This window comes from Sciurus carolinensis, chromosome 10 (genome assembly GCF_902686445.1).
Source record: "Sciurus carolinensis chromosome 10, mSciCar1.2, whole genome shotgun sequence".
In the NCBI taxonomy this organism is placed as follows: domain Eukaryota; kingdom Metazoa; phylum Chordata; class Mammalia; order Rodentia; family Sciuridae; genus Sciurus; species Sciurus carolinensis.
The window spans coordinates 111,757,880-111,783,530 of NC_062222.1; the positions used below are offsets into that span (position 1 = coordinate 111,757,880).

Consider the following 25,651-nt stretch of genomic DNA (forward strand, 5'->3'; position numbering starts at 1 on the left):
TACAAGGCAAGCACTCTACTGACTGAGCTATCTCCCCAGCCCTGAGGATCTTTTTTAAACTCACAAGTATAATTAGGATTTTGCATTTTCTCTTATTTTTTCCTAGGATTATGATGATTAATGACACTTTAGATTCTGATATTTGGTACCAGATTACGACTTCACAGTACAGTCACAATATTCTTAATTAAGTGTTCAGAAATAAAGAGATAGTGTTATATGCAGGGAGTATTGATGCTTGACTCCTGTTACTGTGGCAAAAAAAAAAAAAAAAAAATAAAAAAATAAAGACTTGATGTCCAAGTTCACAGAGCTTATGTTCTTAAATAAATAGGCAAGTTGGTTGTACTTATTATTGCTTATTACTTACCAGTTTACATAGCCAAGGCACTTTTCTACTGTATTTAGTCTGTGAAGGATTTGGCTAGTGGTACATAGGTTTCAATTAAAATGTTAGAAGATCTGAATCAGAATTATTCAATTTGATAAATGTTCTTTAGTACTTACTGTTTCATGCATTCCCTTGTGAATGACAGATATGGAATCCAGAAAACTTCATGTTTTGTTATTTTGTGCATACTGCCCATTTTTCTGGACTGCAGGAGTCGAGGTGAGATCTGTCTGTAATGGTTAATTTCTGAGTTCAAGGGATAGTAGAAAACCAATGGAACTTCAAAATAATGGTCACAGTTGCTTCATCATATTTGTGATGAAAGTTTATTTTTATCTGCAAGTTATGTCAAAAATGTTTTTATCAATAGGAAGAATAAGGAATATTCCAGGATGAGAGCAAAAGAAAGATGAGGGAAAAAGTATAATCATGCCATTTTCCTTAAATCTCCTTGAATAACTACCATGTAATACCCACTATTTAAAAGCAAGTACATTCATCACTTTCTTATAACTCATTTCCACTTTCTTTTTTATTTTCTCTAAATCAATAATAATCTTGTAATAACAGAGATAGAATGATAATATATTAAACTTACCATGTGCCAGGTGATTTGAAATACTTAAGCCTTCCAGTGCCCATACAGTATTGACAGCACCCTTTTTGAAATCATAGTTGATTCAATTTGCAACTTAATGTGAAGTTGTTTTGTTTGTTTATGTTAATTTAATACTACTTTTGTATGGGTCATCCTCAAGAATTAAGTCAACACATGTACCAGGAGTATAAATATAAAATCTAAGTTATCAGAATTAAAAACCTCAGCATTTATTAGAAAATAGAATGTTTACTATGAAGCTTAAGCTAATTTATTAGAAAAAATTATGCATACACTTACAAAATATATACATGTAAATATATATATATACAATATATACAAAAATATATACATGCACTTTAATTCCATCTGTTAAACATGGAATAGAATGAAAAGAGGTCAACAGAATAAATAAAAGTACCAACTTGATAGATGGTGAGTACAGTAGGTTATGAACTCTGACAGAGTAAAAGCATTAGGCGGGGCCAGCACACAACACTTTGTGTGGTACAAGGTATGACCACACGTTTATTTATTTCTAGGCACATAGACGTGTGTATTAAGTAATTGTGTATAGGTATAGAAAAGGAATAGTGGAAAGGAGCAGATTGCAGAGATCCCGGGAGGTGATGATTTTGATTTTAGACATACTGAATGTGGGACACTTGTAAGGCATCTTAGGAAAAATTGCTAGAAGAAAGTTATTTTTAAGAATTGGATCTTCATGAAAACATAAATGGACAAGACAACATCATCCTTGAAAGTCTAGCCAGAGCCATCAGACAGATGAAAGAAATTAAGAAAAGAATAGGAAGAGAAGAACTCAAACTATCACTATTTGCCAATGATGAGTCTATATTTGGAAGAACCAAAAAATTCCACCAGAAAACTTCTAGAACTTATAAACGAATTCAGCAGAGTAGCAGGATATAAAATCAATACCCCTAAATGAAATGCATTTCTATATCTCAGTGATGAATCCTCTGAAAGGGAAATTTGGAAAACTATCCATTCACAATAGCCTCAAAAAAAAAAAAAAAAAACTTGGGAATCATTCTAACAAAAGAGTTGAAAGAACTCTACAAGAAAATTACAGAACACTAGAAAAGAAATTAAAGAAGAACTTAGAAGATGGAAAGATTGACACCTATAATCCCAGTAGCTCAGGAGACTGAGGCAGGAGGATAGAGAGTTCAAAGCCAGCTTCAGCAAAGGCGAGGGTGCTAAGCAACGCAGCAAGACCCAGTCTCTAAATAAAATAGAAAATAGAGTTAGGGATGTGGCTCAGTAGTCGAGTGCCCCTAAATTCAATTTCAAATACCTCCCCCAACATCAAAAAAAAAAAAGAAGATGGAAAGATCTCCCATGTTCTTGGGTAGGCAAAATTAATATTGTCAAAATGGCAATACTGCCAAAAGCATTATATAGATTTAATGCAATTCCAATTAAAATCCCAATGACATTCCTCATAGAAATAGAAAAGGCTAAAATTCATTTGGAAAATTATGAGACCCAGAATAGCCAAAGCCATCCTTAGCAAGAAGAGTGAAGCAGGAGGCATCACAATGTCAGATCTTAAACTATACTACAGAGCCATAGTAACACAAACAGCATGGTATTGGCACCAAAATAAACATGTAGACCAATGGAATAGAATAGAAGACACAGAGACAAACCCACATAAATACAGTTATCTCATACTAGACAGAGGCACCAAAAGCATTCATTGAAAAAAAAATAGCCTTTTCAACAAAAGGTACTGGGAAAACTGGAAATTCATATGCAGCAAAATGAAATAAAACCTCTATCTCTCACCCTACACAAAATTCAACTATAAGTGGATCAATGACCTAGGCATTAGACCAGAAACCCTGCACCTAATAGAAGAAAAAGTAGGCCCAAATCTTCATCATGTCAGTCTTCCTTAACAAGAACCCTAAAGCACAAGAAGTTAAGAAGCAATAAATGGGATGAACTCACAGCCAAAGAAAAACTCAATAATAGGAAATGAGAGCCTACAGAATGGAAGAAAATCTTTACCACATGCACCTCAGATAAAGCATTAATCTCTAGAATATATAAAGAACTCAAAAAACTTAGCACCAACAAAACAAATAACCCAATCAATAAGTGGCCTAAGGAACTCAAAAAACTTAGCACCAACAAAACAAATAACCCAATCAATAAGTGGCCTAAGGAACTGAACAGACACTTCAGAGAAGAAGATATAAAACCAATCAACAAATATATGAAAAAATGTTCAATATCACTAGCAATTAGAGAAATGCAAATCAAAACTTCTCTAAGATTTCATCTCACTCCAATCAGAACGGTTATTATCAAGAATACAAGCAACAATAAGTGTTGGCGAGGATGTGGGGAAAAAGGTACACTCATACATTGCTGGTGGGGCTGCAAATTAGTGCAGCACTCTGGAAAGCAGTGTGGGGATTCCTTAGAAAACTTGGAATGGAACCACCATTTGAACCAGCTATCCCACTCCTTGGCCTATACCCAAAGGACTTAAAATCAGCATACTACAGTGACACAGCCACATCAATGTTTATAGCAAGAAGAGTGAATAACTAAGCTGTGGAACCAACCTAGATGCCCTTCAATAGATCAATTGATAAAGAAACTATGATATGGATACACAGTGGAATATTACTCAGCCTTAAAGAAGAATGAAATTATGGCATTTGCTGGTAAATGGATGGAGTTGGAGACTATCATGTTAAGCAAAATAAGCCTATCCCAAAACACCAAAGGCAAATGTTTCCTCTGATATGTAGATGCTGATCCATAATGGGGGGAAGGGTCCATTGAAGAATGGAGGAACTTTGGATTGGGCAGAGGCGAGTGAGGGGAGGGGAGGGATGGGAAAGATGGTGGAATGAGATGCACATTATTACCCTATGTACACGTATGATTGCACTAATAGTGTGATTCTGCATCCTGTACAGAGAAATGAAAAGTTGAGCTCCATTTTGTACAATGAATCAAAATACATTCTGCTGTCATGTATAACTAAGTAGAACAAATCTAAAAAAAGGTAAACGAGGTGCAGATACAGATTTTGGAATTACTAGTACATACAAGGAAAAAGGAAGAGTCACTTAAGAGTCTACATAGAATGAGAAGGGAAGTGATGTGTGGGAAGCCTTCCAGGAGTACCCATTATTTGGAGGTGGGAATTATATTCAGGGAAAGAGTAGCTGCTCTGGAAGAAGGAGTGGCTTGTATAGCCAGATAATGAGGCAAGAAACCAAGAGAGAGTGGTGTTACAAAGCCCAAGAATAGAATGCAGCCATGAATCCTTTAACAACTAGAACACATTTTGAAAATGCAACTGAAAGTGATTTTATCCTTAGTGAAGATCATAGGGTGTGCCCACCCAAAACTGAATAGTACAACCCTACACACTTAGGTTATGACATACGTGTGTGTGTGTGTGTATGTGTGTGTCAAATATGACACGTTTATCACTGATATCTATACATGGCATATCTATGTGACACATACATACATATTATATATGTATGAAAGCCAGTTAATCCTAGGTCTACACTGAGCAAAACAACATGAGATTTTATCAAGCACACAAGAAAATGATGCAATCAAGAGATGGAGTAAGTGCAAGATACATGAGTCTGCAACTGGTGTAGCACAGCATACCTATTGTGTTACAACAAATTTTTTTCAAATAAGCAAAACAAGTACACTTTAAATTAATGAATAGTATAGTAAATCATAAACTAGTAACAAGGTCGCATATCCTTGTCAAATCCGTGACATATGGTACTTAATTATATGTCTTTCTACGAGTGGCAGCGCAGTAGGCTTGTTTGCGGTGGTCTCACCACAAACTCCTGAGGAACGTGGTGCACTCGGATGTTATGTTGGCTTGGACATCACCAGATGACAGGACTTTTTTTTAGTTCCATTATAATCCTATGGAACCGATGTCAAATAAGCAGTCTGTCCTTATCAGATGTTATGTGGTGCATGACTGTATTGCAAGAAAAAATGAGCAGTTAAAAGTGCCAAGTGCTGCCCCGGGTGCATGGCTGATGAAGTTAGATACCCCAGGAGTCCATCTGAGAGCAGAAGAGATCAGACAGGTACCCATCAGATTAGGGCTGAGAACTAAAAACTGAGACCGCTCGTGAGGCATCTTTAAGGTCACCTCAGAGCTCATGTATTAGTGCCGGAAATGTTCAGAGGTGATACAATTAAATTTTCAGAGCTGTGACCTCCCTGGGGGAGTAGTCCTTATTTAAGTAGATTCCTGGGTGGTACCTACAGGCAGGTGGGTATGGCATCTTGTCCCTCCCTCTTCCTACTCTCTGCTTCCTAATGGCAGTGAATGGAGCAGCTTTCCCCTAGCGTATCCTTCTGCCATGATGTTCTGCCTTTTTTTCAGCCAAAAACAATGGAGTTGGTCAACCGTGGACCAAAACCTCTGGAACCATAAGCCAAAATAAACTGTTCCTCCTTTAAGTTGTTCTTATCAGGTATTTTGATCATAGTGACAAAAAGCTGAATAATTTAGATGGTTTGTCAACAATGTCTGGAGGTTAATGGGATTAGTGAAAGGAGAGATTTGACTCCAGAAGGGAATGTACACAGTCAGTTTTAGAATGGTTTGGACTTGTGGAAAAGAGACATGGAAGGGGGAAGATCGAAGATAGGACGGAGATGACAAGTGAGAGAAAAGGTCTCTCAATTGTAACAGCATGGTGCACAACCATAGAAACGAAAAGTTGTATCCTGTTTGTGTACAATGAATCAAAATGCAGGCTATATAAATAAAAAACAAATAAAAAATTAAAAAAATGTAACAGCATGAAAAGAAGATGTTGGTAACTTCTAGATGTAGTAGTGGGATGTTGAGAGATTAGTCTGGTGGTCTTCAACTTCAACAAGGAAGTTTTAACCATGATTCCTGAGCTTTTGGCCTGGGTATCCACAGGCAGGTAGTATCAGATGCCAAGGTAGGGAGGTGTGCTCAGGCATATCTAGTCAATCCCAGCTGTGAGGGACCATTTCAACAGCATGTCACAATAAGAGTCTCATAGCATTGCCCTCTTTCTCATCTCTCCTTTGATCTGTTGGCCCCTTGGGAAAAAAATGACTATCAGGTAAAGTAGATTTGTGGTAGACTTGTCAGTGACAGATAAAACTGTAGCATTTTGAAATAAAATAACTTCCAATTATTCATGTGATGCCATTTAGAGATAGTGTGAATAATTGAAGCAGAGAGAAACCAACTAGCTTTCAATTTTAATCTTTATTTTTTGCTAGTAACAACTTCTGCTGGAATCCCACATCATAAACTGGTGAATTAAATTCACATCTCTTTCTCCTGTCCTTGACTTCCTTTCATTAAAGTGTTAAAATACATTAATGCTTCTTAAAGGTAAAGAGGAGAAAGAATTCCCTGAACTGGAGAAGTTCATAAATTTGATAATCATGCATTGTATAGAGTCCCTATTTAAATGTATGTTTTAGTCTTCACGGTAATTTTCTCTGTAGGTATGGCATGAGTGTCTTTAGACAGAAAAATATTGCAATAATATTTTCCACACACAGAGCATTTTTGCTCTAAAAAGCTCTAAACAGAAGGTGTTCCAGATGGTGTCTCTTTAATGTGGATTCTTTGTATTCTTTAAAAATTATTATTTTGGAAAATAAAGCTTTCTTGATTACACTTAAGGGTTTCTGGCATGCTATTTGATGCTGTTATTGGGATTTAGATTCTGTGCTTTTCTTTTAGGCCTCAGAATTTCAGTGTGGGGAAAAAGAGAAATCCTTGTTTTGAATATCTATTGTAAATAAGTGAATGTTGTGGACCAGAATGTCAAAAGGCATTTTCCTGGATAGTAGATTATATCTCCATTTACCACCCACTAAGTCCATTCAGATCATTACTCCATTGCATAATCTAATCATTTTTCCTCTGATTCTTCCTGCATTCACACTTGGGTTTTGGGGGACACCTCATATCCAAACTATAACACTCTTTATACATCTCTTTCTAATAAATATTGTACTGTGTTCACCACCTTCATCCATAGCTGCATGGCCATTTGCCAGAGACACCTATTATTAGGCTTTTGCTGAAAGGTTGCTGGTTATAATAAACATAATATGAAGACTTAGCTGTGTTAATAGAAACAGAAAAGAACTTTTTTGTTGTTGTTTTTTCATCTTGTTTCTGATTCCTTCCTTGACCTGCAGTATAGCACACTTCACATTGTCAGTTCCCAAGGCTGACTGCATTTCAGTTTTAATTGCAAATTCCAGACATTAAAAAAGTTAACACTGGGGATTAAGCGCTTTATCAATTTGTTCCACAATTATGGAACAGATTACTTTTCTCAATTTGGGAGATAAACACCCTAAATTCAAGATTCCTTATTTTATGTCAACTTATTCTGTATGATCTTTTCTCTCCCCATGAATTGTGTTTTATGGGAACTGATATGTTAGCAATCCTCCGGAGGCTGAATTATCTAAAAGTGGTTTCTAAATTGTGCATGTAATTGCAAATTAAACAGTAGCCAATTGCCCACAATATCAGCTTGACTGCTTTTGTAACTTTCTGATGATTTAATTCTCAGAGATGGTTTAACTGAATGTTGCCACAGCAAACAAGAGATTTTCTTCTCTAACAACCCCCATAGGTTTTTCAAAAGGAAAGGGCCTATTCAGACTTACATTATAAAGTGATTTTATGTTAACGAGGATTATGATGAAGGGAATGAGTAGCTAGTTAACAAAAGGTATATTTTTAAAGTATGCACTCTGCTTCAAAAATGTGTTTTATTTAATTTGAAATATCTTTATATGCCAGAATGTAAGATTATGAAGAAAAAAACATAAAAGAATGAGACGATTTCTTCAAGGTATTTGTTATCAGGAATTTTTTCTCTTTTTTTTCTCTTTTGAGAGAGGTATATTTTACTGGGTCTGAAATCCTAGGTAGGATGTCAGTAGGAAGAAATGGGGGGGCTTGGAGACCAACTATTCTAAGAGGTAGAAATTGTAAGTTGAGAAATAGGATGGTCAAGAAATAACTGCAGTCCTAGTTGGCCTTAACTTTGAGAGTTTGAGGTTAAAGTCGGAGCCAGTGGGCTTAGAAGGATAGATGGAAATCATACTGCTTTTTCAATTAAATTAACTTACCTTTTTCTGGGAATAATTGCAGATACCTTATAACGGTGTAGAAGACATTTTTTTAAAAAATACGTTTTTAAACTGCTTTTTAAATTATTGTTAAAGGTGAGGATTTGGATTAATTCTGCAGTTAGCAAGGCACTAGTAAAGGCTTTGAGCAGACTGTCTGATAGTGTGCAGAGATGATGGTGAAAAACTGGAACTCTTTCTTTCTCGAAGAATCAGGTGCCGTAAGATTGTTTACCAAACTCCTGACTTGAATAATAAGCTATTTATAATATTTCCTACTTCGTTATTCTTGTGACACAGTCTCTGCATCTACATATTTTTTTAATAATTGGTGTTTGCCTGTTTGTAACTAAAATCCTATCTCCATGCCCCAATTTCTTATCTGATGGATAGAAAAAAATACTTTATCTCTCTAAAATGAAGATGATTTATGGGCATAATGCTAAATACAATGTGCCAGACTCACATTTCTGGCCTTGAAGGAATAATTAGCATGCTACAGGCCCTCCTACTTTAAAGCAATTAAAAATCTGGACAAAATATGTGAAACAACTGTTTCCAGACTCTGAAATATAAACACTCCTGGACTGTGATTACAGAGAGGAGGGAAATAAGGTAAGCTTTAAGAGCACCTTGACTTTCTGTCTGCAGGCCCTCATAGGCCATAGCATAGGGAGTTAGGAAAACCAAACAAAATGTGGTGTTTTTACAGAAATAGGGGTTCCACGACGGAATTTGCTGGAGTGGGTACCATAGCAGAGGGAAATAAAGAGTTTCAGAAATCTCCATAGAATTTCCTTTGTATATTTGCCTTAATGTTAATTTGCTTATTCCTAGTGTGAAACTCTGAGGCCATGCAGACACAACTCTTAGGGTGCCATGAGTTGGGTAATTTCCATAGCTAGACAACAGTGGGATATATTCAAATTCTATCCATTCAGGTAGTAAAGACCTCATTAAATACACAGTGCCTTTAGTAAAGGCAACAAGATATCACATCCTATTATAAAGACTCAGTAAAGGATACTTTTTTTTTTTTTTTAACCTTACTAAGGTTAAAAAGATCTCCAACACATAATCTGTCCCACAAGTAATCTGGTTGTCTGGAGTCACACTGTCAAATGATGTGAAAACAAACATCAGTACACTCTATGGGAAGATAACCCAATCCTACTCAATAACAAGGCTCACAGTATTTAACATGCATCTAAAATTATTAGTAATGTGAAGAAGCCAAGAACCATTATCTAGGTACATATCCAGAAATGAAAAAAGATACTAGAATTAGGATAAAGACTCTAAAACTGTAAATATATTCCGTGGTATAAAGGAAAACATAAACATTGTAATAAAAATGGGTAATTAAGATAAAAACATGTAACTTCTAAGGCAGAAAGACAGTATTTGAAGAGAAAGTTTCACTATGTAGACTCAATGCAAGAATTTAATTTATAGAAAAAAAAGATGAACTTGTTGTATGACAATAGAAACTATCCAAACTTGAGCACAGAAATATTTTTTTAAAAGACTAAATAAAATAAACAGAACTTCAGTAATCCATGGTGCAATATCAGGCAGTCTCATGTAGACATAAGGAAAATTCCAAAACAAGAAAAGAGAAAGATAAGGACAGAAGAGTCTTTGAAGAAATGTGACTGAACCTTTCCCGAGTTTGATAAAAACTATAAAGTCACATATATACTAAAGTCAATAAGCATAAAGACAAACTGTGTCAAAGTCAAATCATCATCAAATTCCTGAAAACCAGCATGAGGAAAAAGAAAAAGTTATGGTACCGGAGAAAAAAAGTACATTAAATATATTGGACAAAGTTGAGAATATCTTATTGGAAAAAGTTCAAATCTAGAAGATAATGTAATGAAATATTTAAAGTGCTGAGAAGAAAAGACCCTAAACAAACAAACAGGTAGATTTCAGCTTAAATACCTAGTTGAGCAAAAATATCTTTCAAAAGTTATATCAAAATAGTTTTTGGTTTACTTATTAAACTAGGGAGAATTTTCCTGAAAATATTTAGTACTTCAACTCTGTCTCATGTTGTTTAAAATTAGCCTGCAGATATTTTCCTCACTTCTGTAACCTCCTGGAAGATAAACATACAGATAGCAAAAGAAGCAATAAAATAAAAAATCTTAGAATGTTGTTTTGTTTTAATCTCTGCAACAGAATTTGTGTTTTGTCTTTCTTCCTTTTTTAATGTCAAAAAAGATGAGATTATTTGCATCTATGGAGTTATAAATTGTTATCATAGTTTTTATTTTTGGTAATGAACCAATAAGAATAAGGTTGTCTCTAAATTACTAAAACACATGAAATTATCCAGGAAAATTTTTCAAGGAATTAACAAGCTTCTGTGTTTACTTGCAAAAAAAATAGTTTTTCGGCCAACCTCATGTTGATAGATTTCAGACCTATTCCAAAAGAAATGATGAAAAGAAATGATACCAGCTGGAAACTTGGATCTGTGTAAAGAAATGAGAAACACCAGAAAGCATAAATATTGATAAATTTAAATGACATGTTTATCATTTTATACTTTCATTAAAAGATAACTGATTAGAGCACAAATAACTTTATATTCTAGAATTTATAGCACATATGGATGTGTATGACCAGTATTGCAAAAAGAAGGTGGGGAAATGAAAAAAAAATTATGGCTTTTGTGAACTGGTTTATATTATTTTAAGGTATATTTCAAAAATACATGTTGAAACCCCTAGAGAAACCATAGACAGGAAGCAAGGCAGTATAGCTACTAAGCCAGTAGCAAAGATGAAATGGAATCATAAAAAAAGATATGAGAACCCAGGAAAGAAAAGGAACAAAGAAAAGATAGGAGAAGAAAAATAAATGACTGGGATGGTAGGTTTACTTAAATATAATCAAACTTATAATTATATTAAATATTAATGGTCAAAAGCTACAGGTGCAGAGATTGTCAGAGTAGGTTAAAAAAAGTAGGACATAGACTATAGCTTCTATAAGAAACATACTTTAAATGTAAAGATAGATTGGTTACTTCTAAAGAGAGGGAATGACATACCTTGTAAATCATTTACAAGCTTGAGTAAACATTATTAATATCAAAGTAGTCTAAGGACAAGGAATGTTATCAGATAAAATAAGACTTTTTCCTAGTAATAAAAGTGTCTATATCAAGAAGACATGCCAATCTTAAATGTGTTTGTTGTTATTAATCAAGCTTCAACATTTATAAATTAAAAATTGACAAAAGTAAAGGAGCAATGGACAGTTGCACAGTTATGGATGGAGATGTAACCTTTTGGCTTTCATTCACAGATGGGACAAGAAGACAGATAAATCAGTAATGATATAGAAGATTCAGAACTACTCAAATTAATTGATGTATGTGTATATTTATGATGTATAAATCATTTATATGCAGACATACTGCACAACCTTGTAATATTATTTTTCAAACACATATGGAACATTCATCAACTAAATCGTAGACCGTAAGACAAGTTTCCATAAATTTAAATCATTGAAATCTGAGTCTGTTTTCTAACTAGAAAGGAATTTAAGCCAAGAATAGATACTTAAGCAATTCCTAAATATGTAGAAATTAAGCACACTTTCATTAAGTCTATGCTTCAAAGTAGAAACTACAGGAAAAATTAGGAAACATGTTGATAAAATGATAGTGAAAACATATCAAAGTTCTTTTTTTGAGGGGCGGGGTACCAGGATTGAACTCAAGTTGAACTCGGGGGCAATCGACCTCTGAGCCACATCCCCAACCCTATTTCGTATTTTATTTAGAGACAGTCTCACTGAGTTGCTTAGCTCCTCACTTTTGCTGAAACTGGCTTTGAACTCTCGATCCTCCTGCCTCAACCTCCTGAGCCACTGGGATTACAGGAGTGTGCCACCACACTCAGCTGAAAACGTATCAAAGTTTTGAGGTGAAGCTATAAAGCAGCACTTAGATGTTTACAGCTTAACATGCTTACTTTAAATCAAAAGATCTAACATCTAAACTTCTGCCTTAAAAGTTAGGAAAAGTAGAGCAACGTTAAACCCAAAGTAACACAAAGAATGAAATAATACAGAATTGCCCAGATTCGTGAAATGGAACATTGGAAAAAAAAAAAAAAAAAAAGTAGTGAAAATTCGTACGGTCAATAGCTGGTTCCTTGAAATGATCAGTTAAATTTATAAACTTCTTTGATTAATAAAATTGAGTAAAATTATATCAATATAACATTATCAATGTTAGGAATGAAAGAGAAAACTCACTGTGGACCATCTTAATATTTAAAATTGAATGGAATATTATGACCAACTTTATACATTGAACATAGTATAATTGAAGAATTTCTTGGAAATACATGAATTAGGCAAAGATATTTGAATATGCACTTCTAATCAAGGATCTGTGAATAGCCAACAAACGTAGCAATATTCAATATCAGGAAAATGCAGATTAAAATCCCAATAAGAGAATATTCTCACACTGGAAAAACTAAGATTAAAAAATGCCAGTGAAAGTGCTGGCAAGCAAGATTGGATTCTAAATTAATACATTCGTTTTGGAGAACAGTTAAATAGCTTTTTAAAAAAGTTAATTTATAGTTACTGTGCATCCCAGTGGATAAGCTCTTTGGCACTTATTCAAAATATAGCATATGTCCATAAAATGACTCCAACAAATATTCAAGTCAACTCAACTTAATAATAATTAACTGGAAAGATGCTAAATGTTCTTCATTGGGTAAATGTATGAACAGTGTGTGTGATATATTCACTCATGGAATACTAATTAGAATTTTAAAGTTATATGTATTAACAACATGAAAGAATCTTAAAAACATTGCGCTGAGTAAAAGAAACCAGATGTGAAATAGTAGGATTACATAATCCTCTTTATACAAAAGTCTAAAACTGGTAAACTAAGATGTAATGGTAGAAAACACAAGTTTTGGCATGGAATTGTGGGTCGAAGGGATTCACTGCAAAAGGTTATGGGGAAATTTTGTGAGTGATCCAAATGTTTTATATATTGATTATAGTAGTAGTTACACAGGTGTAGACTTTTGAGAAAATGTTTTTAACTATAATTAAAATGAGTGACTTTTTGGTGTATTCAAAGATCCTAATGACCAGATGTCACTCAGAGCAGTAAAACAATTCATTGTTTTCCATAAAAATCAAAACGCCTACTTGATGATTAGCATGTTTTGCTTTGAGAGTTTTCTTAGGAAGTAGAAAGAAAAGTACATAGTGAACATTGCCAAAATCATCTTCCTGCACTCTTTCCATTACGTTTCAATGTGTCTAAGATACTTAACAAGGTAGCATGTACACCGTCCCTTTTTCAAGAAGAGAAATAGATCACCGTTACGAGTGGCTCCAAGAGATCATCTTTCAGTAATGTGACTTTGTAATAAGTTGTTTAGGAAATCCTGTTTTGTGAATCTTTCTATGATAAGAAGACTGAGAAAAAAATAATTGATAGTGGATTTCTACTTCTAGAATGAGCATTTTGGAGGAATGAAAACCAGGACTTAAAATTATAGCAATCTCAGGTAAAGGATCATAGACTGGGTTTCACTAGTTGGGAAAGAAAACCTGCCTTCTTAGCTCAGTTTTGCTGTTCCTTCCTAGCCTTTGATCTTAAGTAAATTCTTTCTGGTCCTTAGTTCCTAGTCACTTCCAGTTCTCTGGCTCAAAAGCTCAATGAAAAACTAAGATGGCACACACACATGTGCAAAGCGCGCGTGTGCGTGCGCACACACACATACACGTGTATACATATATATATATGTATATGTAAATGTATGTGTCTCTGTATATGAAAGGAAAATATGAGTTTTCTATTCAGAAAGTATTTATCATTTCAGCAAATACATACTTGCAATTATGTCTTCTTTGTTCATTGTACTAAACATACGTATTGATAGATGTATCCTAAATCACATAGTGTTTCCCTGGTTTTGGGGATTTAGGCATAGTTCCATTTTGTAAGTGCTCTGGTAAATGTAGCTCTTGGTGTGCATATGTGCGTGTGCCTGGGAGAGGGACAGAAGCAGATGTTGGGCAAAAGTGTATCTTCCTTTCAGGAATATACTTACAGTGGGGTTCCCAGATTGGAGTTACTTGTCAGCAGTTATGTATGCATATTTTAACTTCCTTGGTACATATTGCCACAACTCTTCAGAATATCTACTAAGCCTATAAAATTCTATTTTCACCTCATTACACTCTTTAGTGATGAGCTTTATACTTTTTACATCTTTGATAAATTGCTTTTTACACATTGCTGTTTTCATATACATATTTTTGATTATTAGGCTGGTTTGGATTTACTGGCCACTGGCACGTCTGTGGATTATCTTTTCACTGCTGATGTCCATTCTATTGGGACTGAACACTTTTTTCATAAATGCTTAGGATATTATTTTTTCCAGTTATATTTGCGATTTGTGTTATTTGCTTTTCTGTTTTATTTAAAATGTTCTTCATGAGTAAATTTGTTTTTATGCAGTCAAATTTATTGATCCTATTATTTGTGAAGAGACTTCTCAAATATGATTGTTGACACATTGTGGTTACTATATTGCAATTTCAAGAGAATTGCTTTTATTAGTTCTGGGGCTTGGTTTCTAGATCTTATTGAGCTGTCTTCATTTGTTATAGCAAAGAACATTTCTTTATATGACTTTGAAATACACTATGAAATTTGTACCCAGAACATGGACGATTATAATTAGAGTTCATCAAAATAACTTCAGAATTTCAGGATGTAAATTAAAGTGTCCTTGGAACTCTTACCCAGAAATGTTAACTGACTGGTTGATAACACTTGAAATCACTAAGTTGGTCAGGATTTGTATTGTAAATGTGCTGTGATATTATTGAATGTGCATGGAGTTTAGCTGAGCATCAGAGGAAGATTGTCATGCTGATACTGCTCAGTGTCAGACATCTGCTCTGGATGGTGTATTTTAGGATTCACTCTGACAGGTTGACTCAGGAGTTAACTTTCCATGGCTCCTTCTGCCCCTCACTGGTTCACAAGAAGACAGCTAACCTTGTCATCACGGGATTTCTTCTGACTAGAAAGAAAATTTGACATTTGAAATGTTCTCATTGCCAGAATTATACCGGTATTGTAGGAGGGCTGTTGCATTTTAAATTTCTTTCACAGCTTGCTTGAATACTCACTCAGTGTAGTATTATATAAGCAAACAAGTTTTAAAGATTTTGTGTCTCACTTAGAGCATAATTATTAGGTTAAAAAATCTATGGAAATAAAATGAGGAAAAAAAAATAAGTTTTTCTCTTTACCTCAACTCTTAAAATTTAGCAAGACAAAGTTGGAATGAAGTGTATATAATATAGTGGTTTTGTTATTTCTCAGAGAACTTACTTGAATTTCATTTAGACAAATATAGCTAGTAAAAGAATGCTGTCAAGCTAAAGATGATGTAAGATAAATGAAAAGGCTAAAACATGTGAGAAGTATTAGAATAACTGTCAAAATTCTTCAAAAAACACAATTACAAAATTGTAGTTCAGGGCTTCTATGGTCATGTGGAAAATAAAAACAAGAGGTAATGATGTCAAAAATCAAGAGACGAGGATTCCAGGCACAAGTGTAACAATTCTAGCAATATCAAATGGTGTTAGAAATAAGTACACTGAGCAGCTAGCTTTGTCTTCTTACAGGAGCATTGTAAGAAGAGAAAATAAGGAAAGGAAGTGGGTTTTTTTTTTTTTATTTTAAAATCAGAGCCAGTGATAATCAGAAATGTCGAAGAGTATATACTGCTCTCCTCTCACCCCCCCTGCAGAAGCCCCAGAGCTCAGGCAGTTCATACTTTAGGGGAGGCATTGAATTGGCATTTATTTTTAATTTATTATTTTAATTAAATGTCATACTGGTCAAAGGACTTTAAAACTATCATGTATCCACTAAATGCCAGATTCTCTGCCTTTATTAGAGAGATTGAAGTACTCTTCTTGCTTCTCTGTGTACAGTTTGGTGTCTAGCAGCTAAAACACACAGAGGTGGCAGAAGGTAGATCAGAGGGCACAGACTAGTAGAGGATGGAGAGGGGAAGCCTGTGGCTCTCTAGGCACCGGAAGGAGAGCAGGGACTTCTGTCTGCGAACACCACCTGGAGCACACCTTGGGGGCAGGTGTTAGAGTAGCCAGTCAAAGAGCAGGAAATGTTTGTTGCACAGAAACAGGTGCAATTTTTAATTTTTGTTTTGAATGTGTTCTGTGCACAAAGGAATGGCAAATAAGGTGAGAGGGAAAATACAGGAATATCAAGGAGGCCTTTTCATCCTGAAAATGCCAGAGCTGTAGGATGCTGATCCAAAAGCGATGCCATTAGCTGTGTCTTTTAGAGAGATCACGTTAGCAGTAGTAACGAGTAAAAGACTCAGAGGATGGAAAATTGGGAAAGGAATTTTGTTAGGGGCTTTAGTGACCTCAAGGAACAATATGAAAATCTAAAATAAGATAATATTGGAAAGAAGAGACAGGGTGAATATTTGGGGGACTGGAGTCAACAGAATTTTGTGACTGAATTTATGTGACAGTGATTGAAGGATGGGACCAAGCTAGAGTTAATTAATCCTAAATGTCAGGTGCGATAAGCGGAGAACTGTAGTGCCAGGAACAGTTTGGTATGGACAGAGAGAAAGGTTTAACAATATTTTTCAAGCATTAAGGTGAAGGTATTAAAACATAAGTATGTATTAGTATTTTGCTTATTATTGAGTTATTAACATCTGTTGTGTGCTGAGCTAGGTACATGTATTATCCTGATTTCACCAGTGATGAAACTGAGGCACAAATAGACTGATAACTTGTCTAAGGTTAGCAAGGAAGTATGGGGTAGAGTTAAAGTTTGGAAATTATGATTGCAGTTCCACTTTCTTTCTTTCTTTTTTCTTTTCCTCCTTTTAAACAGTGAGTGCTGGGGATAGAGCCCAAGGCCTGGTGCATTGTGGGCAAATGCTCTACCACCGAGCTGCATGCCCAGCCCACCCTGTTCCCACTCTTAACCTCTCCTTTGCTCTCACTTCTCAGCAAAATCTGATTTGTGGGAGAGTTACAACCTGGAGAGAGGGATTTGGAGCTGCTGATTTCATGGGGGAGATGAAACCACTGAACAGAATGACATGTCCCTGGAGATTCTGTGGAGTTTGAGATCACACATAACCTTGTTATCCAGAAAGAGGAAGTGAGCTTGACACCAAGAAGTGATGAGAAAGATAGGGAAATCCAGGAAGGGTTTTGCCATAAAAGCCAACATAGAGAGTATTTTTCATTATTTTTTTTATAAGAAATTAAATCATCAACACTATTAATATCTTTAAAAAGTAAAAAGAAATGAAATCATCAACACTATTAATATCTTTAAAAAGTAAAACAAAGGCAGAAATATGTATTAAAAGTCACTTGTGATACTTGCCATTGTGGTTGTAGTTCCATTATCCAGAAACAGAATGAAAGAGTTGAAGAAATGAAAGAGACAAGCCCTTAAACTGGGAGAACTTCCTCTATTAGTGGAGAGAAATGACTGTCCAAGCAAAAGGGGGATGAGAGGAAGCTGTGGTGAGTGGGAGGTGGAAGGTAAAGGAAGGGCTTTTCTCACAATGGGTGAGGCGGGTCACATTTCTGTAGACTTAGGGTTAATCTGTCTTGAGGTAAGAGTTTGCTTTTTTTAAAATATTTATTTTATTTTTTTTTAGGAAAGCAAAATTATAATTTGTCATGCTTTTTAAACTTTACAGAACATTATACATCCATGGGCATACCAAGTTGGATTTCACAGTCTGGCATACTGCAATTGAAAAAGCAGCAGGTACAGATGGTAATGCATTACAAGATCAGCAGCTCAGCAAAAATGACGTGCCCATTATTGTGAACAGCTGTATAGCATTTGTTACACAGTATGGTATGTATCACAGAGTTTTTATTCAACTCCTAGAACCCATAGCATCACTCTTAGAGTTTCTAAGTGGCACCTCCATTGGACTGAATTTATGCCCTTTACATTCCTAAGTGCACCTGGGAAAAGTAAAATTGCGGTCACTGCTCAGCTAGCTGCCATTCTTTCTTCCTGTTAAATTCATCTGTATTGTGTAATACCTCTTTTACCATTCTCTTTGTCCTTCGTATGCATAAAAATGTTAAATAATATGTTGAAAGAGTATAAAATGTATGTATAAATAATAAAAACTATTTTTCAGTGGTTACAAGCCAAGAATGAAGCCTAGAGTAACTCGGAGTGCCTAAGCATGTTTTTTAGAAATGGTGAACTATGGGAAAATCTGCAAAGGGATTTGTGTTGAGTTGACTTGCACAGTGTGCGCCTCAGTGGTATTTGACTGGTTGGTCAAATGTTTAAATTAAGGATGGTTATGAATATAACTGGTTAATTTGCAAGGTATTTTAATGAGTAGTTGGCAAGTAAAAGTAAGTTAGTTGATTTATACTTACAGGGTCCAACTTCATTTTATTTTGTTTTGCTTTTGTGTGGTGCTGGGGATTGAACCCAGGGCCTTGTGCTTATGAGGAAAGAACTCTACCTATTGAGCTATATCCCCAGCCCTCAACTTCATTTTAAATGCATATGCTATGGCAGGTATTTTAGCTATACCTTTAAACTAACATTTATTGTCATTTATTTTAAAATTATCATGAATCTCTCAAATTGATTCTTATTTGTGTATATCCTTCGTATTCTAACAGGCAGAAGTTTCTTAATTACATTTTTTAATATAAACATGTTCTTCACCTTTTAACCCATAAATAAGTGCCTTTTATTTAGAGAGTTAAAAGTTAAAGATAGCCATGGGTCATATATGTCCTAGTATGAGCAATTGACCATATGTCGATATGTAACATAATGTCAGAAATAACAGGGACAATGACAAAAATAATATTCAGGAATTACACTTGTGTGTATTTTAATCTCTTCAGAGTAGCATGTCATTTTAAGTATTTTGCTTCAAATGCAGTTCAAGTACAGTTTTTAATGTCCACATTCATTGTGTTTGCATTACATAGCTACTGAAAATCTGTACATGAGTGCATGCCTGGCCTTCCTGATGTGGGAAGTTTCTTGCCATGGTAGTGCATTTGTTTCCTTATCAGCTATAGTATAATTTGTTTGAAAGTAGGGGAAGTGGGTGGTTATCATCTTCACTTGTCACCATCATTCAGTTTTAGTGCACTTGTATTTCACTGGGATAAATGCATTGTACACTTGTGTTTTAGCAAGAGCATAACCTCATGGGGAGTTTTCGCATATTAGTTACATACTGGTGTAGGGTCTTTTTGAAGCTGAAAAGTGATTAAAGTAACCTGAGTGGTTTCAGTGTAGCCAATTTTATATTTCGCTAGGGAAATCAGAAGTTTCTTTGAATTTAAAACCATTTGAGTCTAAAACCATTAAGCAATATAGCACTTTCTGCTAAATCACATACATTATAACTACTTTATAACTCTAACACAAGGTGTATTAACATGCACATTAAAGTAATAACGCCAATAAACAATTTGTTTCTACAAGTAGAAACATGGGTTAAAACCTCAATATTATTCACAAGTATAAAAGGAAAGATTTAATGTGAATATAGAAACTGCCCACTGATTGTAGGATGCAGATAGTTGGCTCAGAATTTCCTGGCCTGTGGATTAAAATCTAAAAGCCAATTATCTGTGCTCTTCCTGTCAAGGTGTGAACTTGATCAAGTTCATGCTATAGTTTTTAGGATTTTAATTTTTCTTGGTGAACTACAGTACTTAGTTCTTGGGGGAAGTTGTTTTTAATTTGCATAAACAAAATTATGTTCAAATTTCTATTCATTTAGCCAATCTTATTTGAGTACCAGCTATTACAAATTTTCTCAGCAAGGAAGGTAGTGTCTGAGTCATGAGGTGAAAATGTGGGTTTTTTTTTTTTTTTTTTTTTTTTTTTTTTAGAATTTACTTATTCTTGCATTAAGCAATTGTTTATTGAATGCCTTTTGAGTTTCTGAGGCACTATATCTGCTAAATAAGACAAAGTCCTGGCTGTCTAGGAATTTGTAGATTTAAGGATGAAAGACAGACAAGTGAGCAGACAGTGCTCAAAATTCTAAAGTAGAGAGATGTAGGGTGTCCTTGGTATTGGGGGTGAATTTCACCCAGAGCAGAGGTGGCAAGGGAAAGAAGCCTTCCTCTATTTAGAGAAGTTTGCACACTTACATAGTTCAATGTGGTCAGTGCTTAGTATGAGAAGAGGCATGTACAAGAGGAAGGAATTTATACCAACTCCTGTTGATTTTTATGTATCTAATCCTTTAACTGTGCCCAATAGGTAGTGAGAGGGCAGGGTCCAAATTTTTGAGCTTACTGGTAATATGAACAGACCTGTTTTTAGGTCACACTGTCAGTGTTGTGTATGGCAGCACAGGAAGAGGGTCAGAGGGTTGTGCAAACAGAGAGGAATCAAGTGCACAAGATAAATAGCATATGGGTTGGAAAGCAGGGGACAATTTTGAGAGTGAGATCATGATGAAAAATCTATGCGACACAGTATTTTTCTTGATGTGATGATCTAGAAAGAAAGGTTCTGACTTGCAAGAAGGTAAGGAGAAGGCAATGCCCTATACTAAGATTGAGGAGATGATACATATATAAAAGATATAAGATATATGTATATATAAGTGTGTGTATATATATATATACCTATATATTCATACGTATATACATTGTTTATTGAATGCCTAATGTGTGTATGTGTGTGTGTGTGTGTGTGTGTGTGTTGGGATTGGCAGGTGAGGTAGCAAGTGGGGCAGGAGAATATTTGCCATAAATATGTGAATAATATGTATGTGTCAATCTGTGTTGCTTGTGTATGTAATGGCGTCCGTATGTGATGTGTGTGTGTGTGTGTGTGTGTGTGTGTGTGTGTGTGTGAAATTTTGGAAATTAAATCCCAGGAAAAAATGTATGTAGGTGTTGAAAAGATGAGGTTGGATGGTTTCATCCAGAGAATTCTCTGGGGGCCAAGAGGAGAGAATTAAAGTTGGATGTCTGGAATCACCAGCAAAGTCTCAACAAACAGAATAGATAGAACACTTTCCGCAACCACAGAGGGTAGGGGAAAGGAAGTCATACAAGATCATCATGGCATCGAAGTCATAGGATTAAAAGCATTTTAACAGGGATTCCTTTGGCATGTCCAATGTTGCAAGCACTTCTCATTAGCTGAAAACAGAAGTACTTCTAGAAGAAAAGGACATCATTGACATTTTTTATGAAATGTTCCCAACAGTGGGACTAGGAGCAGAAGCAACACTGTATGTTGAGAGGATTTACAGGTCTGTGAGACAGTAGGAGAGATAAATGTAAGTTATCTCTTGCTTTGGAAAGGAAGAAGAACAAGAATCCTGGGGAGGGGAGGATTTCCATGTTATATCATCATCCTTGCCACTCTGGTACCACCTACCTGTCATTATTACTGTTATTTGTTTGGGGCACCTGGTAACTTTACAAAAGAGTCGACCCAACTCTTCACTGGGGAGAGGGAGAAGGTAGAAAGAAACAGGAAGAAACTAAAGGGTGGATATGGGTTCAGAGTTTGGGAAAACGTGTATTCCAGAGCCTCCCTTTCCTTACACTCCAGAGGCTGCCGTGTATTCTGGGAGAATAAATGAAGATATAGCACTTAAGGTTAAAAATTAAAATTGAAAAAGATCTTATGAAGTACCAGAGGGCATACAGATCAGAGGTTTGCTGAAAGCTCAAGGTGGACTAGTTTGTTCATCAGATTTACACTTTAAATACTAAAATTAGAGATAAGAAGTCTTTCACCACTTGCATATGTATTTTTTTTAATCTGGGTCATCATCCCAACTCAAAAATTTCTTCCATTTTTAAGATATCAAAGTAGATTTTAAATGCAGACATTATTTTATTTAACTTTTTTTTTTATAATTTTGAAGGTTTAGGATGCAAATATATCTATCAAAAGAACGGTGATCCTTTGCACATAAGTGAACTCCTGGAGAGTTTCAAAAAGGATGCAAGAAGCTTTAAATTGAGGGCTGGGAAACACCAGCTCGAAGATGTGACGGGCGTGCTGAAAAGCTTTCTCTCTGACATTGACGATGCACTGCTCACCAAGGAACTCTATCCATACTGGATATCTGCATTAGGTAATGTCTGCAGAGCACAATGCACGCTTGCCTTCCCTGGTATTTAGGTTTATTTTTAATCTTTAATAATCTGAAAATTATCACGACTCATCAGTCCTCTTTCATTTATTCTGCCCCTTCATTGGACATAACAGTGTTTTTTTTAACTTTCTTTGTTTTCCTTATATTCCATCTAATGAAATAAAGCTTTAAGAAATGGCCCTATAAAAGTAGCTTATTTAATCATTTATTGGGTCATATTAATTTCATTAAAAACTACTTTAGCATGCATTAATTTAAGACAGATCCTTTTCCTGATGAAAAACTTTAAATGTCTAATTGTCTTTTATCTCATCTTTTTAATCTTTATTCATTTTTATGTAATATACTGTTTTTTCTCCATACTTCTAGTATATATGTCTGTCTGTATATATATCTTACACACATATATATATTTTCAAATTTTTCTTAGTAAACCATAAGCTTTTATTTTTCATTTTCAAAATGATAATTTTCAGTCTTTTTTCTTGTTTTTAAAATTTACCTTTGATTTATATCATAATTACAAATCTTTTTGTTTTACAATTAATATTTTAAGATTTTCACAAAATGTCTTTTGAATTTGGCTAGGTGATATTTGTACACTTATAAAATGTCATGCTAGTGAAATGGTATTTTTATGTGTCTTACAAGAACAAGATAGATATTTTCAAAAATAAAGATAAGGAACTGGAAAATAAAAATCAGGAAAGATTTCAGGTCTTATAGAATATACAATAATCTGTTAAAGTAGTCCAGAATTCAGGAGATTTAATAGCGTTCTTAGAAAAACAGATCATATATCATATGAATAAGTACTATGCCACTGCAAAGTATTCTTGGCCTCAATGCCCAGGACACAAGTGTTGAGAGTTGAGAAATAGAATTTTTTAAATTGAAAATATTTATTCAATCTAAATATATGTATACACACACATACACACACACGTATTCAAAGGGATTAATCTTGAAATGATATTACAACATAACTTCGAAATCATATCACAAAATACGTACAGTTTGAAAATCATCCTATAGTACCCTTATAAGCATCAGTGAGAGTAGGATTGTTACTAAAACTTTTCACAATTTAACATATTCAGAAGGTAGTGCTTTATTTGCTTCCAAATTTTTTTCAAATCAAAAGGCTTCACTGACAACAAGAAATGTTGACTGTACAGTTTTCTAGGATATAAAAAAAAAATGTAATTAGATGAGCATCTCATTATCCCAGTTCCCTTCCAGTACTCATTTTTGTTTTAAGGTGATTTTATTATAACTATGAAGTTATTTATTTTTAAATTATTTTATTGTAAACAAATGGGATACATGTTGTTTCTCTGTTTGTACATGGCGTAAAGGCATACCATTTGTGTAATCATAAATTTACATAGAGTAATGCTGTTTGATTCATTTAGTTATTTTTTCCCTTCCCCCCCACCCCGCCCACCCCTCTTTTCCCTCTATACAGTCCTTCCTTCCTCCATTCTTGCCCCCCTCCCTAATCCTAACTCTAACCCTAACACTAACCCCTCCCACCCTCCATTATGTGTCATCATCCACTTATTAGCGATATCATTCTTCGTTTGGTTTTTTGAGATTGGCTTATCTCACTTAGCATGATATTCTCCAATTTCATCCATTTGCCTGCAAATGCCATAATTTTATCATTCTTTATGGCTGAGTAATATTCCATTGTATATATATACCACAGTTTCTTTATCCATTCATCAATTGAAGGACATCTAGGTTGGTTCCACAATCTGGCTATTGTGAACTGAGCAGCTATGAACATTGATGTGGCTGTCTCTGTAATATGCTGATTTTAAGTCCTTTGGGTATAGGCCAAGGAGTGGGATAACTGGGTCAAATGATGGTTCCATTCCAAGTTTTCTAAGGAATCTCCACACTGCTTTCCAGAGTGGCTGCACTAATTTGCAGCCCCACCAGCAATGTATGAGTGTACCTTTCTCCCCACATCCTCGCGAACACCTGTTGTTGCTTGTATTCTTGATAATCGCCATTCTAATTGGGGTGAGATGGAATCTTAGGGTGGTTTTGATTTGCATTTCTCTTATTACTAGAGATGTTGAACATTTTTCCATATGTTTGTTGATTGCTTGTAGATCTTCTTCTGTGAAATGTCTGTTCATTTCCTTAGCCCATTTGTCGATTGGATTATTTGCATTCTTGGTGTAGAGTTTTTTGAGTTCTTTATAGATTCTGGAGATTAGTGCTCTATCTGAAGTATGACTGGCAAAGATTTTCTCCCACTCTGTAGGCTCTTTCTTCGCATTGCTGATAGTTTCCTTTGCTGAGAGAAAGCTTTTTAGTTTGAATCTATCCTAGTTGTTGATTCTTGCTTTTATTTCTTGTGCTATGGGAGTCCTGTTGAGGAAGTCTGGTCCTAAGCCGAAATGTTGAAGCTCTGGACCTACTTTTTCTTCTATAAGATGCTCTGTCTCTGGTCTGGTTCCGAGGTCCTTAATCCATTTTGAGTTTAGTTTCGTGCATGGTGAGAGATATGGGTTTAGTTTCATTCTGTTGCATATGGATTTCCAATTCTCCCAGCACCATTTGTTGAAGAGGCTATCTTTTCTCCATTGCATATTTTTGGCCCCTTTGTCTAGTATGAGAAAATTGTATTTATTTGGGTTTGTGTCCAAGTCCTGTATTCTGTACCATTGATCCACCTTTCTATTTTGGTACCAATACCATGCAATTTTTGTTACTATTGCCTTGTAGTAGAGTTGAAGATCTGGTATTGCGATACCCCCTGCTTCACTCTTTCTACTGAGGATTGCTTTAGATATTCTGGGTTTTTTATTCTTCTAGATGAATTTCATAATTTCTTGCTCTATTTCTGTAAGGTACATCATTGGGATTTTAATTGGAATTGCACTGAATCTGTATAAAGACAGAATTTTAAAGGCTGTGAGAGAAAAGAACCAAATTAAATTCAGGGGGAAACCAATACGGATATCAGCAGATTTTTCAATCCAGACCCTAAAAGCTAGAAGGGCCTGGAACAACATTTTTCAAGCCCTAAAAGAAAATGGATGCCAACCAAGAATCTTATACCCAGCAAAACTTACCTTCAAATTTGATGATGAAATAAAATCATTCCATGATAAACAAAAGCTAAAAGAATTTACAAAAAGAAAGCCAGCATTACAGAACATTCTCAGCAAAATATTCCATGAGGAAGAGATAAAAAACAAAGAAACAAATCAGCAAAGGGAGGAA

General features: G+C 35.0%; 1 protein-coding gene across 5 annotated transcripts in view; it reads left to right on the plus strand.

The window, feature by feature from the left end:
- The window catches only part of Arap2 (ArfGAP with RhoGAP domain, ankyrin repeat and PH domain 2), a 180,504-nt gene that overhangs the window by 94,023 nt on the left and 60,830 nt on the right, over nucleotides 1-25,651 (plus strand). For all 5 annotated transcript variants that reach the window (XM_047566104.1, XM_047566103.1, XM_047566101.1 and 2 more), the window contains exons 20-21: nucleotides 17,972-18,135; nucleotides 22,175-22,387. In XM_047566104.1, coding sequence (XP_047422060.1) covers nucleotides 17,972-18,135; nucleotides 22,175-22,387 — 377 coding nt within the window. The remainder of the gene's footprint in view (nucleotides 1-17,971; nucleotides 18,136-22,174; nucleotides 22,388-25,651) is intronic.